The sequence below is a fragment of the Oryx dammah genome, unplaced genomic scaffold (assembly GCF_014754425.2).
Source record: "Oryx dammah isolate SB20612 unplaced genomic scaffold, SCBI_Odam_1.1 HiC_scaffold_29, whole genome shotgun sequence".
In the NCBI taxonomy this organism is placed as follows: Eukaryota; Metazoa; Chordata; class Mammalia; order Artiodactyla; family Bovidae; genus Oryx; species Oryx dammah.
Window position 1 is genome coordinate 11,148,266 of NW_024070213.1, and position 15,305 is coordinate 11,163,570.

Here is a 15,305-nt window from a genome sequence, read left to right on the forward strand (position 1 = left end):
CCCAACCGGGGGAGGAGGGAAAACAGGGGTGGGGGTGGGGGGGCACTGGGAGAGGGAGGGAGGTCCCCCTGACGGTACAGCCGCTGGGAAAGCTGGACACTGGCTTCCTGGGGTGACCTCAGGTCGCCCCTCCCCGCGCCCCTTGCCTGCCTTCAGGGCCCATGGCCCACATGTGGGAGGGGTGTCCGCAGAGGAGGGGGCAGGGGGTGCAGACACCACACACGTCCAGAGAGGGTGGTTCGGCTGGGAAATAAGCTGGAGTGGAATTTTATTTTTTCTTCTTCTGAAGCAGATCTTGGGGTCTCGGCCCCTTTACCGTCCCAGCCAGGGTGGGCAGTCACCACAGATGTTTCCATGAAAAGAAGCCGCAGACACGGGGGTCAAACAGGCCCTGTGTCCCCATTTCCCTTCGGATCTGTGCTAGTGCTCGCCGCAGACCAGAGCCTGGCCTGGGCTCTGGTTGGACAGGGTGCCTGGAGGGTGGACACCAGGTCGCCCTTCCCTGGCTGTTTCTGCCTCTCAGACATGACATGCCTGTCCCTGCAGGTTCCTCGGAGGTCGGCGGGGGGAGCGGGCAGAGGCCACCACCGTCCTTAGCCACATCTGTGATGAGGTGTGACGAGGCTGCCAGCACTGATCCTCTCTCCCACCACCTCCTCCCTGTGCTGCTCTAAGTCCCTTCTGTTTCCTGGCCTTTGGGGTGGGGGCACGTGCTATCACCCACCCCCTGGAAAACAGCCTCACCCCCTCCATGATCTCCAAGCTCTTCCTTCCAGGGGCTCCTTTTCCTCAGAAAGACGCTTCATCGGCCTTGGAGGGCGAGGTGCCCTTAGGTGACCGCTGGGGAGATGGTCTGAGGGGGGACGGTGGGGAGGACATGATGGGCAGCTCCTGATGACCCCCAGAGCTCGGAAGCCGGAGCGCAGAGGAGGATAAAGACAGGATGCACAAGACTCTGGGGTCCAGCCAGACTGAGAAGGTGAAGGAAGCGGCTGGAACAAAGAGCTTCTGAACGAAGCAGAGAAAAACGCATGAATCGAGCTGAAATCTGGGGGGATAAAATCATCCTTTCTTCCCCAAGACCAAAAAGAACTTTCTAGGAGGGTGTGGGAAGGAGACAAGCTCCTGACTAACTGTAAGATCAAGGTGGAAACAAGAGGCTGCCTGTCAGCGAACAAACACAAGCCGGGTTCACGAACCCTGGACCCAGACTCCTCAGGTGTAGGGTCCTCGGCCACTGCAGCTTCTCTCCAGCCACCCAAGGGTCTCAGAAGGCTCGACGGCTCTGCTTTTGAGAAGGTTCTATGTCAGATGCACAGATGGGGACCACGCTGCTGACGAAGTTCAGGAAGACAGGTGTCACATGTTCGTCCCGCGCTAGCCGGGCCTGCGCTCAGGCTCAGGGAGACCCTTCCCTGGACAGGTCTTCCCGACAGACGAGCAGGCAGTGAGGAAGCCCGCGGTGCGAGATGGGGTGAGGGAGCCCTTGGCAGAGCCCAGCATGAGCTGGCCGGTGAGACTTGGTGACACAGATGGAAAGTGTAAAGCAGAAACGAAAACAGTACGAGGAGGCCATGTGTGCGCAGGTGTGCGGCGGAGGCCCACTGAGAGCCCGTGTTTCTCACCGGGGGCCAAACACACAGTGGGGACCAGGCACCAGTGCTGAAAGGCTCTGTCCTCCACTCTAGCTGAAATCCTAGTGGCCGAGGCAGACACAGGGGAAGGGGACAAGGGACTTGAACTAAATGTCTAGAAGACCACGGTGGCACCGAGGAGGAGCCTGAGATGGGAAGGGCTGGGCCTGGAGGAGCAGGGCGCAGCCTGCTGTCCCCAGCCTCCATTTACTGGGGGCTGAGCATCAGCCCATCACAGGAAAGTCAGCCCATCACAGGAAAGCACATCTTTACAGAGGAAGGGGCTGCTCACACGAGTCAGTGCTGAGAGGGGCTGGGCGAGCCAGGCGCTAGAGGCGACTCGACGGGGAGGGCCTAGATGAACGCTTGGGTCCTGTTTTCCCAAACTGGTCACGTTTCAATGCTCACTGCTGGAATCTGCTTCAGGATTCAGCACCCAACAGAGAGGCCCCCCCAGTGCCTCCAGTCCCACCCTCACTGCCAGCTCCCCATGCGCCACCCCCAATCCTGGTCCCTCCATGGCTGCCACACCATGATGGCAGACCCTGGAGGAGACCCTGAAGGTGGAGAAGCGAGCCGGATGCGCTTGACTTTGGACGGACGAGTTGTCACCTGCTGCCTGGCTCCAGCCTCTGCTGTCCAGCCAAGGACGCCCTCTCCTCCACCCTCCTGGTCAGTGGACACATTCTTAAGGAACGCTTGTGCTGGGGGATGCCTAACAGTGAGGTGAGCCACCTCTCCTGGGGGAGGGGGCCCTATGCCTGCCTGTGATGGAAGAGGGTGGTCAGGGCACCATACAACCCTTCACGGTGCGAGGCTGTCCCCAGAGAAATCCCAAATCCAAGAACCGGGGCAGAGCGGGCAGAGTGAGGGTGGAATAGACAAGTCCTGGTCTCTCAAAGCAAGATACGGATACACCTACACCCAGGCTGGGGAAAGTGGAGGCAAACGGAAGCAAACACAAGATATGCAAAACAGCGATGCCCAAGCCTGCGTGGGACCCACACGGGTGGTGCCGGCACTCGACACACAACCGAGAAGAGCCGTCCCACTTCCCAGCCACACGCAGAAAAGCACTTAAGAGCTCAAAGGTAAGGCTTGTCACACTCCAAATACAAAATGATTTACTTACATGCAGCAAATATACAAGAAGTGAATCAAAAACAAACTTAATTCATTATATTCGCTTGGCACAATTGCAATTCAGTTTTAAAAAAATATTTGTAAAATACTGAGACTGACCTGAATTCAAGTATAACGGTCTCTTCAGCAGAAACACCATCAACGCAGTGAAACGTCACATAGAACAAATCGAAGCGAAAAGCCTTCTGAGTTTCTCCCTTAAATTTCTGTGTGGTTTTTTTAAATACAGTTTTAATGCCAACACAACTCACAATTGTATTTTTAAAATGAATATTATTGCATTGTTTTTGCATATCTTGTGGGACAGAAAATGCAGTTACTGATTCCCATTTCAGAAGCGGAGACAGTGGTTGGTTTTTGCTTTCAAATGGCCCCAGATTCAGGCCTCCCTACGGCTGAGCCTGAAGGGGACCTGTGGGAGGCCTGGCGGCTGCAGACTGGCCCCCACCACACACACACCACCCGCCGCACACACGGCACACTCACTCGGAGACCCCGGGCACCCACTACTATACACGCTTGTGCAAGACCCTACATCTTTAAATTAGGAAACCAAATCAAAAAAATCTTGTCACTACCTGCAGAAATTATAACAAATTATTGGGTGTACATGATGGCTGACAAAACCCTCCTACGGCGGCTCAGCTGAATCCTCCGTAGAAAAAGAAACCGACCGCTAAATAACACAACAAAACCAAATCCAATCTACATTGGCAAAAGTGAAGACAGTAAGGTGCGAGGCTGCAAAACTTTGTAAACACTCTTCTTTCTACCCTCCCCCTGGGAAAACAAAATTATATATTAAAAAAAAACCCAAATGAAAACTACAACATGCTATCAAGAAAAATGTCAAACCCCAAAACAAAAGCGCGCTGGACAGTCACCACTGGTCTTGGCCCGGTGGGCACGCCCGCTCCCCTGGGCCCGCGACTGTGGCCTGGCAGGAAGGGTCCCAGACACAGGCGGCATGGGTGGCTGTGGCCGGCCTCCTCCTCCCCAGGGGCGGGCCGGGTCCTCTTTCCTTCTGTGGACGCACAGGGCCCTGGCTCTATTGGGACAGTGAGGCTCATACAGAATATGTGCAAAATGAAGTTTTTTTACAAGCAAAGTTGAAAGACACCCGTTTAGCATAGGGTCCTTTGGGTGAGGGCTGGGGAGCCAAGGCGGACCCCTCCCTGGTGCCCGCGCCCCCGCCCCCACCGCCCCCGCTGGACACGGACTGCGGCTGCTTCTCTCCTGGCCACTGACTTGGTCTTGTCCCCACGAAATGAATGAAGACGCTGTTCCGGTTAACTCCAGGCCGCGAGAACAGTGAGGCACTTCTGAAACGAACCCATTAGGAACATTGAGACAAATAAAAAGCCGGCGTCTCCAGCCCAGCTGCTACAGGCCGCTGGCGAAGGCCCTGCTGTCCCGGGGCTCCTCTGCGCCCTGGCGGGGCTCAGCGCTGGGCGCCCAGGCTGCGTCCTCCACGCCCCCCGCTCGGTCCGGCCCCGGGTCCCTGCAGTTTGCACACGGGAGCAGGGTGCCATTGGGGCTCTGCCCGGCACCCCCACTGAGGATGTCGTCGGCTGCGCTCTCCATCTCCTCGATGGTCATGTCGCAGGCGTCGGCCAGCTCCTGCGTGGTGGCCTCGAGGAACCTGGGGTCCTGAGCAAACTGCCCCAATCCTTCCGAGATCAAGACCTGGGGGACAGGGACCGGGGACGTTACTGTGAGCCCAGCCCTTCCCCGTGGGGCTGGCACAGGGGCTTCCGAGGGGTCGCTTGGGGAAGACAGTGTGTATGCGTGTGTGCGTGTGTGTGCACACAGGCGTGGTGGGCCTGCACGCCAGGAAGGAGTGTGATAGAGGGCCCCCAGGACAGCAGGCGTGCAGGCCCGAGGAGAGGCCTCTTGGGGTGGGTCACTGTCATCAAATGCAGGCGGGCTGCATGCATGGAGGAAGCAGGGGCATGATCATCCCCCAGGATCCTCCCCCGGGGCTGCCCTGATACCCCACGGGACACTTTCCAGGCAACTTTCAGGCTTCTCTGGTGACACCTGGCCTAGTGCCCCAGCTGCATTTGGGGGCTGAGGATCTGGGGACAGTGTGTGTGTGTGTGTGTGTGTGTGTGTGTGTGTGTGTGTGTGGAATATGCCTGGCACCCACCCTGTTTGTCCTGAAGCACCTGCCCCCTTCCTGGTGGCCTTGGGGACGCAGCAGCTGAGCCTAGGCGACCCCCTCCTGTCTAGTATGCTCCCCACCTGCCCTGTCCCCTCCTCCTGCTCCGAGTTCACTCATGGCCCCTCCCCACAGGGCTCCACTGATCTCCTGGCTGGTGTGACTGCTCTTCCTCAGCTTGCTGGGCACTCACATGGATTGGAGACCTAAGTGAGTGTCTTTCTGGCCAAGAGACTTGATGTTTCATGTGCTTGGGAGAACCAGGGTCTCCTCCGTTCTGCCTGAACCCCTCTACTGCCCAGCCCTCAGGCACTGCCCAAGCACTCACCGCCTCTACCAGGCTGCTGGCACTGCCGTGGAACGGCCGGCCCTGGGGCCCTGCCGGGCTGGGCACAGTGAGTGACACGGGCCGGGCCCTCCGGGGGGTGCCGACGACCCCGCAGGGCGTGGGCTCCCCGACGTGGGGGTCGCAGTGGATGGATGGGAAGCTGCTGGTGAGCTTGTCGCTGGACTCGGCCCCCTCCAGCCGCAGGGTGGGCACAGGCCGCAGAGGCCAGGCTGGGCCAGGTGTGGCGGGGGGCGTGAGGCGTGGTGGGGGGAGGGTCCCGGGGGGATGGCTTCTCTGCAGGAGGGGGCTCAGGCCCGCCACTGCCAGCGCCTGTGGACAGGATGGGAGAGCGTTGAGTCAGGGGACCTCCACCCTGTCCCTGTCTCTGACCCCTTCCGGCGTTTGCACCCTCGCGGTCACGCACCCCGACCCAGGGATCGTCTCAACTGCCCTAACAGACCCTGTGACATCGGTCAGCCGGGATCCTTCTCCCCTGAGCTGAGAAGGCCAAGGCCCAGTGGGCTTACGGTCATCTTCCCTCTACTCCCAGCGCTGGCCCCATTAGCTGTGTATTCTCTCCACCAGCTCTGATGTGATGGGCCATGGGGAGTGACCCTGCCTAGAGGGGAGGCCCAGCCCGAGGGCCAAAGATGGGTCGGAGGGGATCACGAAGGCAGAACAAAGAGAGGGAGGGTCTTCCTTTGGGCACCATCAGCACAGGAGAGACCAGCTCCTAGGAATCCCTCAGCAGTTCAAGTGGTGTTCCCAGCCTGCTGGCCTCTCCTCCCTGGGGGCCCCAGAGAGCTCCTGACATTCCAGAAAGCCCCATGGAGACCACGCGTTCTCTGGTGACAGCACTCAGGCTGAGCAAAACCTGAGCAGAAATGCCCTCACCCGAGCAGAGCTGCTCTGCCTGTCTTGTGCTGACTATAAGCCTTAATGGGCACCGAACACCTTTGGGATAAAAATGCCATTTAAAGCAAAAGTCCATGATAAGGAAGTGTAATCAAGGAGGTGAGAAGGTGGAGGAAGAGTCCAGTTTAGAGCCTGATTGGCTGGGAGGAGAGAGACCGGCTTCGGGGATTGTTCAGCTGTTGGAAACCTCCACTGGGTCAAAGGTCCTAAGAGGAGCTTGAAGCTGGGGTCTTGGGTTTCACCCGCTCATTTGGGGTCACTCAGCCCAAGAGCCAGTTCAACTACTGAATCTGCCTGGACCTGCTTTCTTGACATATCTCTGCCCTGACCGTGTTGCTGGAAGATTCTTTGGTTATTTCCATATTTCATGGATCTAATTTTGTGCTGCTCAATGTCCAGGCTCTAGCTACGAGTGACAGTTAGTTCTGGGGAGGGAACAGCTGGCCACTGGAGGGAGATGAGAGCTGCTGGTCCTTCCAACCTCCCAGGGGCTCTCCAGGACCACTTGGGTGTCCTGCTTGCGGGTACACGGTCCTCAGGTGCGCAGAGCCCTTCCCCAGAGGCTATTTGGGCAGGGGAGGGGACGCAGCAGTGGTGTGGGACAGGAAGGGTGACTGGGGGTCTGGAGGTCTGCTCCTTGTCACAGGGAACCCAGCCCGCGGGGGAGGGGCAGCGGCCTGTCCCCAGGTGGGGCTACCTGATGGTGAACCAGGTGCAAAGGCAGGACTGTCTTCTGAGAGACGTCTCCCCCGGGATTCTTCTGTCGCTTCAGACATTCAAGGTGGAAGGAGGCCCTTCGACCTGCACACAAGTGATGACTCAGCACGGAAAGAGGACGTGGCTGCGATAGCTCACATCCGAGGAGGTGCAAGAATGTCCCCCTCATAGGTGTAGCATTAGCACATGTCCAGCTCCAGGCCAGCTCCACCCTGGGGTCCATCCAGGAGGCCATCGAAGCCAGGCCTTGACACTCCTTGGTCACCCTTGTGTGCCTTGTCATCACTGGGGAGGGGCTGCCTCTAGAGAAGGGGGTGGGGTTACCCAGGGAGGCGGGAGGGGATGGGGTTACCTAGGGAGGCGGAGCGCAGGAAGCCCCTCTTTGGGGACAGACGGACGTCCCTCCTGTCCTCCTCGGGGGGAGTCAGCTGCCGATTCTCGTCATCCTGGTAGGAGAGCCTGGAACAGAGGACTTGAGACTGTCACCCCAGGACTTCTGATTCTCCCTTAGTGAGGGGACCCTGACGCTGCTTTCTACAGGCCACGGGGCAGCAGAAGCTCCCGGCTCCTCTGGCCTGTTCCCTGTGTGCCCCCCACGCCTCTGATGCTGGCAGGTGTGCACAAGTTGGCCACCGCTGTTGAGAAAGCTGGAACAGTTCTCGGTCCACAGCTCCTCTCTGGAATGGCCTGGACTCCTCCGCGCTTGCAGGTGGATGCTGCCTATGCAGCCCTTCCCAGGGTGAGCCTAAGCCTGTGCCTCCCCAAACTCTCCCGGCCTGCCCACCCTTGGTCAGTGGGAGCACAGGCGTGTGGTCATTGGTGACAGATGGTGGGGGGACCTTGGGGTGTCTAGTCAGTCAATGGCTCCTGGACTTTCTCAGGGGAACTCAGTGGGAAATGGCTCCTCCTGGCCTGGGGCGCATGATGGCCGCACGGAGGGCTGGACTCAGACCCCCCAGGCCCCAAGCCTGCATCCACTGCGCCCGAGCCTGGGGCACTTCCCTGAAAACAGCCGCTGCAGGCCCTAGGCTGAATGCACAAGCCCTAGTGGAGCTGCCTTGGCATTCAGCCCTTCCTGTCGCCTGCGAGGCTGCCCCCCGGTGCCCTCAGGACAGCAGCTGTCCTCCGGCTGCGCTGACCACGAGCCAGGAAGGTGCTAGGTAAAACCCACCAGACGTTCCTCTTACTGTCAGCTTGGCCACCCTCCTGTAACACTGTCTTACTGTTCAGCTCGTCCCCACTCTTGAGGACCCAGCTTCTGTTTGACCCTTAGCTCCTCTGAATGTCTGTGTCCTGCTGTCTCCACCGCTGGGTGAGCAGCTAGGTAGGCAATCTCCTCTGCTTTCCTCCCCGAGATCCTCTCATAACCCCTCACTGGCTGCCAAGGCCGGCTCATCCACGCCGGGCAGTGGCCTGTGAGCACTGAGCGTGTGCAGAGGGCACAGATGATGGTGAGTGGCCACGTATTAATTCCTCCTCCGAATGTCAGAAGCCAGAAGGGCTGGCAGCTCCTCGTGATGAAGCGTTTCTCTCAGGAAAGCATCTAACACGGCTTCAGCTTGGTGAATAGTCACAGGTTATTAATAGTTACGAGACTTGGCAACAAATCTTCACAAACAGTGCTGCCTTTGTGACGCTGGCCACACTACTTCCTGCTGTCCCGCCCCGTCCTGTGCTTTCTTTTAGGAGTGCTGGTTCTAACTAAGCAAATGTCACAGCCCCCTCACAGGTCTGGACCTGCAGTTTAAAAACCCTTCCCTTTAACTAGATCTGGTGGAGTTCTCAGTTACGGCTGCCAACAGCGCCCTCTGCTGTCAGCTTTATTATATGCAGTTTCTGGAACAGTCCTACTTAAAAGTGTTAGTCACTCAGTTGTGTCCGACTCTTTGCGACCCCATGGACTGTAGCTCCCCAGGCTCCCCTGTCCATGGGAATCTCTAGGTAAGAATATTAGAGTGGGCTGCCATTCCCTTCTCCAGGGGATCTTCCTGACCCAGAGATCAAACCTGGGTCTACTGCATGGCAGGCAGATTCTTTACCGTCTGAGCCAGTCAAGGTATGCACGTGTGTATCTATTGAGCTTCACTGTAAACTATATTTACGATGTCTGGTCACAGTCAAAAAAGCTTAGGGAAACAACATTAGATATTTCCCTGGAAGCATCATTTCTCAAGCAAGCGTCAAGCTAACCAGAGTGGGGGGCTTCCTTCCTCTTTGCAGCTGCTGGAGGAGGAGTTGGGGGCCCCTCCCCAGGGAGGGACAAGCTTACATCTCCGTGGAGACCAGGCTGGGCTCGCTGCTGTGCTCTGCGTCCTCGTCCACGCGCACTGCACAGGTCTCGTCCCCAGGGGCCTCTTCCTGACACAGCATGGCTATTGGGCTGTCCCGGGAGGGGCACCTAAAGGGTCCAGCATGGAGACAAATGTCAGCAGCTGCCAGCCCCTCCCCTCCCCCAGCAGGGAGGGACCACCACCACCACTGATGGACCCAAGAGTGTTCCCGTTAGGGTTCCGTGCAGGGGAGGGGCCTTGGGATTAGGATCCAAGGAGATCTGAGTTCTGAACTGGTCAGTTTTCCCCGGCACAAGTCACACTGCCCACCCATGCCTCAGCATCCTCACCAGTACAACTGTCTGTTTGTGTGGCTTCGGTTGTGACAAATGAAGCAGCCGATGAGATGGTGCTTTGGAAGGTGGGGTGGTGAGATCCTACCCAAGGGCTGGGGCGGGGGCAGGGGGAGGGGCTGTCCCTCCTGCTGCTGTAGACAGTGGGGCCTGTGGGCACTTGCTGGGGGTTCCTGGGGTCATAGCTGACATGCCTTGAGTTTGATGTTGATTCTTAGAGCCAAGCACAGAGAAGAGGCCTCACACAGGGGCTTGCTCCTCTGAGCAGAGGGGCCTGAGCCTGAGTCCCCTGAGTCCCCTGAGCTGAGACCCTCACGCAGAATGTGCACTGGGCTGAGCTCTCCCCTGAGCCCTGGGCTTCTGTTCATTGGGTCATGTGGTCTTTAGCTCTGGTCTCCGGCTCCCCTTTCCCATCTGCGACCATCTATCTCCCTAAAGGTCCTGAGAGTTGGGGTCCCTTTATGCTCAGACTCACAGGGAATCTGGGAGTCATCTCGGCTCATCCTCTCAGAACTGAGTGGGGGTCATTGTCCAGTTCTGACCCGGGGCCCATCAGCCACTCAGGGAGGATCCGAGTGGTTCTCAGGGGAGGCCCTGACCTCCCCAGGCGGGGGTGCCCTCCCCCAGGTGAAGGACACATGACACGGGAAGGCTCTCGCTGGCATGAACGGGAAGGGGAAGGCATGGTAGGGCGCACGGGGTGAGCTGGGGGTGGAGAATCACAGCAGGCGGGCAGCACCCCCTGGGGCAGAGCTGGCCCCAACCCCACGCAGCCCTGAGCTGCGAGGGGAGGGACATGGCCCAGGGCTGGGGCCTTGGCTAACTCAGGCGTGGTGGTGAAGGGGGCACGAACACCAAGGCGGGGAGCCTGCTTCTGGAAGGGACGAAGGCTGCTCAGGACACAGGTTGGGGGGTAGAGGTCACTTTTGGGCCCGAGCTCCTGCTGGAACCGATGTCCTGCTCGGGTGAAGCAGCCAGATACCCCGGCTGTGGAACCCAGAGCTGGCAATGTAAATGCTGCCTGAGGCCCAGAGCGTGGGGTGGGTACCACCAGCCCAGCACATCCCAGCTCGGGGTCCTGGCTCACCGGGGAGCAGAGAGTGGAAGGAAAGGCCAGGGGCTGGAGACGCTGGCAGGATGACCAGGAATCGCCCCAGGCTGGGGCAGAGCAGACTAGTGCCCCAAAAAGGGCCTCCTGCCTCTAGATGAGGGGGGCCCTGTCCCATCCCAGTTGGACCCAAGGCCAGATTTGGGCAGAGACTTGAGAAGGGCCCGGGGGGCGGAGACTGCTGTGTCTCCAGGACACAAACATCTCAGGGGTTGGGCCAGGGCTCCTCTGCCCCGTCTAGAGGCGGGCACCTCAGGACATGTGCTGGCCAGTGGGGCCATGGTGCCTTCCTGAGCATCCACCTGCCCTCTGGCCGGGGTCCCAGCAGCAGCAGTGGTCCACCCCAGCTTGAGGGCCGAGAGGTGGGTCTGCCGGCCAAACACTCCTCCCCGAGCCCCTCCACGTCCCAGCTTACCTCTGGGAGCTGTGCCTCCGTGAGGCCTCCTGTACCCGGATGGCAGGGGACAAGGGGGGCCCGCGGGCCTCCAAGGTGCTGACAGCACCGGAGTGGACAGCGGGGCGGGGGCAGCGGCCCAGGGCGGTGTTGTTGGCGTTGTTGATGTTGGCGTTGGAGCCTGTGGATGAGTAGCTGCTGGGGGTGAAGGTGGAGTCCACCAGCTTCTCGTGGGAGGGGGACTCGGTGTCCCCCTGGCTGTTGCCTGCCTTGCTTATGTGCAGGGGGCGCTGGGTGGTGAAGGTCTGGGGGAAGGCGCCCCGGCCGTCACTGGGGTAGTAGCCCACGTGGTTGCCGAACAAGCCGCCGGCCCTCTGTGGGAGGAGAGACAGAGAGAGAGCGGTGGGTGAAGGGCTGGCCCGCGGGGGAGGGAGGGAGCTCAATCGCGCTGGGCAGCACCCAGCTGACCAGGCCTCTTGCCTGAGGGCCTGGCAGCTTGGAAGGGCCCAGGGAGTCCCCTGAGACCTCTGGGGGAACAACAGGTGGAGGGGTGACAGGACCTTCCGGGACCAATGGGATGGGGGGCAGGCGCAGTGACTGTCTGGAATGGAGACCCTTCCCTGGGGCAGGCAGGCTTGTGGGGGCTGAGGGGCAGAGAAAGGGGCCAGAAGGTGCCAAGGGGATAGACAGACAAGGACCTGGCTGGCTCATTGAGCTGGAAACTGTGCTGGCCAAGCGGTTCTGAGAATCACCACAGCAAGTACACCCACCGCGGCCTCCTTCCCCGGAGAGCCCTAGATCAGCTCCCCTCCCTGCCCTGGGCAAGGAGCCTCTGCCAGGCTGGGGTCTCTCGTGTCACGCTGACGTGCTAGTGTGTCCCTGAGCCATTCAGTGAGGCGCATTTCACAGCGAGGGGGAGAAGGACGGCAAGGACAGGGCCCTCACAGGCCGGGCGCCCCTCACCCCGTGTTCCTGCCACCTGGAAGCCTGGCGGGGCTGGGAGGGCAGGGTGAGCAGCTCTGCCTCAGATCTGGGCGGCAGAGTCTCACTTGCTGTAGGATTTTTAGCCAAGTGCCTTGGGGTTCGTGAAGAGATCTGGGCACAAGGGTCTCAGAATCCCAGTGGGCTCTAGTTTTCATGGTTAGTACTGCTGACAGCCTCGGTATCCAGCAAGGTGGAGGGCTGGAGGGGACGCTTGGGACTGGAGACCTCATGGTCCAAGTCCAGAACGCCACTGGCTTCCAGGCGTCTGCTGCCTGATACCGCACATCTTCTGATTTTTGCGAGAGAGGCTGGAAGTCTAGATTTTTTGAATGAGCCATGCATTCAAAGGTTGGCAGACAAAATAGGCCTGTGGCTTAAACGTGGCTCCAAGGCCACCACTTTGCAACGTGTAATGAAGAAGCGTCTCCTCAGAAGCACTTCCTTAGGAAAATGGCTTCCTGCTCCTCCAAGGCCCAGTGATGCTCTGTGAACTTGAGACAGGCTAGGCTTGGATGGAGGCAGAGGGAGGGGGTGGGGGGTGGGGAGAGCTGAGGGGGGGGGGCGGGGGTGGGGCGGGGAGAGGAGCGGGAGAGCTGGGGGCACAGGGCTGGTTCTTCTCCTCGGGTTCAGGACACTCGCCCTCCTGCCCCAAACCCAGGTTACGGAGGCTGTAGACTGCGGCCGGGGTGCCCACCTACCCTGAAGATGTCATCTTCTGAGGCTGCAGACACAGCCTCCTTCATGGCCTTGTCCAGCTCCTCCTCGGCGGTCAGGTCCCCAGAGATGGCCCGGCGGATCTCGGGCCCCAGGTCATGCAGGGTGCGCAGGCCAGCCTGGGCCGAGGGGACAGGGCGTGAGGGTCCAGGCGCCCACCCGACCCGCCACCCACCTTCCCCTCTGCTTCTCCCCAAGGAGGACAGCTCCGGGGGTCCACAGAGGGTGCAGGCATGCTGAGAGGCAGTCTCAGAGGCATCAGTAGACCCCCAGCCCTTCCTCCTACTCCCTGAGCTCAGGGGGGCTGAGAGTCCAGGACTACAGAGGGCAGTGAGTGCAGGAGGCAGGGCGGGAGGGGAGGGTCCCCCTACAGGCTCGGAATTTCAGGAAGGGACCCGTGGGAGCTTGGAACCTGGCAGAGGTGGGAGGAGGTCCAGGGGCAAGGGCCCCTCACCTGCAGGGACAGGGCGTTCCTCTGGGAGGGCTTGCCCACCAGGCCTTGCTCTTTGCGTTTCTTGAACTTCCGGAAATACTCTTGGATCAGGAAAGTAGCATAAAACTTGCCCACTGTGACCTCGTCATCTGAGAGCAAAGGGAGGACAGGGTTGGAGGTAAATGGGGGCTTGGACCCTGTCTGGGAGTCCTCAGCTTCTTAGGTTTTCTCAGTTTAACTTTTTTAAACTGATAAGAACAGATACAACACTTGATCTTAGTCAAAAGGTTGAAAAGCGATCAATTTAATTTTTTTGAGAAGACACTCTCCACACACATGGTTGAAAAAGACAAAAATATACAAAAAGACCTGTGTACAGTGAAGGGTATCCCATTCCCGTTTCCTTTCAGATAACCTTTCTCATTCATTTCCTGAGTACTCTCCCAGAGATTCGTTATGCAAATACTTTCTGCAAGTCAGCAAATATATTCTTGTGTGCACGCTCAGTTGCTTCCGTCGTGTCTAATTCTTTGTGGTCCCGTGGACTGTGGCCCGCCAGGCTCCTCCGTCTGTGGGACTCTCCAGGCAAGGACACTGGAGGGGATAACCACTGCCTTCTCCAGGGGACCTTCCCGACCCGGGGATCGTGCCTGAGTTTCCTGCAGCTCCTGCTTGCAAGGAGATTCTCTACGGCTGGGCCACCAGCGAGGCCCCAGATGTATTAGTATCCTCTCCTTTCTCACAGAAAATCAGCAGAGCATCAGAATGGTTTCCCACCTTGCTTTTTAAACCTAACTGAGCTTGTTAACTGACTGTTCTGTGGTCCTGAAGCTCCAGGTGCCCACAGCTTTGGGCACAACTGCCCCTAAGCATTTATTCACTGAAAACCTTTGATTATATTGAGTTGGCCAGAAAGTTTGCTTGGGCTTTTCTGAAGGAGCATCTTACAGAAAAATCTGGATGAACTTTTTGGCCAATCCAACAATATATTTTGTATTAAAGAGTTATATTTTAGTAACTGTATACGCAAGACAGATAGGGTTGTCAAGGAGGAACAAAAAGGGGGTCCTGGGGGCTCATAACCCCCCTCAGGAGGAACAAAAGAGGGGGTCCTGGGGGCTCTTCCCCCAGGTCCCTGTCACTTCCACAGCTCCCAGCTGGGTGGGTTATGGGAAAGCCCCTACCTTGCAGTCTCCTTGATGTTCTCCCAAACCTGCAGGCATCCAGGGGCCTGCCTGGCCTCCCCGGTGACCTCAGGCTAGGGCCAGGCTCCAGTCGGAACAGGCAGGTCTCGCGCAGGCTGAACGTGGGACCTGCACGTGCCCAGGGATGGGGGGCGGGTACTCACCTCCTGCAGGCGGCACCACTTGGTCCAGCAGCTTCATGCTGGTCCGTTTCCAGATCTTCTTGATGATGGCCCGCAGCTCCTCATTGGCCTGTTCCAGGTTCCCTGTGGGGGGACACAGGCTGACTGGCAGCTGTCCCCTGGGCCTCTGGTGGGCTGGGCTGGTCCCTGTGCGGGGGCCCACATGGCTGCCCGAGGGCTCTGCCCAGCGGCCCTGAACGTGGGTTCTGTCTCTTCCTCTGCAGGTTCCTGTGGCCCACCTCCGTGCCCTCTTGGCCAGCTCTCCCCTGCCCCGAACCTGCCGCTCAGCGGCCAGGGTGACCCTGCACCCCACTCGCGGCTTCTCCTCGTGGGGGCTGCCAGGGCCAGACTGAGCCCAATGGCCACCTGCCAAGAGGGCCACTGGGAGGAAGAGTGGTCTCCCTGCAGACCCGCGGGAGTGTCCATACCCAGGGGCCTCTGAGTCAAAGGCCTCTATTGGGTCTCCTCCTGGGGAGGCAGCAAAACCTCGTGTGGGGCAGAAACCAGGAGATGGGGTCCTGAGATCAGGGGCCCCTAGGGGTCTACTTTCTCCACTGGCCGAACTTCCAGTCCTGGGTTCAGAGAGCTGAGACCTGCAGCTGTGAGAGGGCACTGGGAGACTGGCTGGGGCTAGCACACCCCTGGCTCCCTCCCACCACCACCAGTGCACATGCCCTGCGTGGCGCCAGGACGGTGAACACGGGGTCTCACCCTGCGATCAGGTGATGTGATACGTACACGGGCTCTGAGGACAGGGGGCTTGTGCAGGGGGCCTGGGCTCACCC

The 15,305-nt window shown here is 59.3% G+C and overlaps 1 protein-coding gene across 4 annotated transcripts in view; it reads right to left on the reverse strand.

The window, feature by feature from the left end:
• Window positions 1–2,726: 2,726 nt before the first annotated feature.
• The window catches only part of CACNA1C (calcium voltage-gated channel subunit alpha1 C), a 392,177-nt gene continuing 379,598 nt past the window's right edge, over window positions 2,727–15,305 (reverse strand). For all 4 annotated transcript variants that reach the window (XM_040233654.1, XM_040233652.1, XM_040233653.1 and 1 more), the window contains 9 exons: window positions 14,503–14,604; window positions 13,176–13,303; window positions 12,706–12,840; window positions 11,045–11,397; window positions 9,168–9,296; window positions 7,251–7,357; window positions 6,879–6,982; window positions 5,267–5,596; window positions 2,727–4,463 (listed from right to left, as the gene is read on the reverse strand). In XM_040233654.1, coding sequence (XP_040089588.1) covers window positions 4,161–4,463; window positions 5,267–5,596; window positions 6,879–6,982; window positions 7,251–7,357; window positions 9,168–9,296; window positions 11,045–11,397; window positions 12,706–12,840; window positions 13,176–13,303; window positions 14,503–14,604 — 1,691 coding nt within the window. In that variant the 3' untranslated portion in view covers window positions 2,727–4,160. The remainder of the gene's footprint in view (window positions 4,464–5,266; window positions 5,597–6,878; window positions 6,983–7,250; window positions 7,358–9,167; window positions 9,297–11,044; window positions 11,398–12,705; window positions 12,841–13,175; window positions 13,304–14,502; window positions 14,605–15,305) is intronic.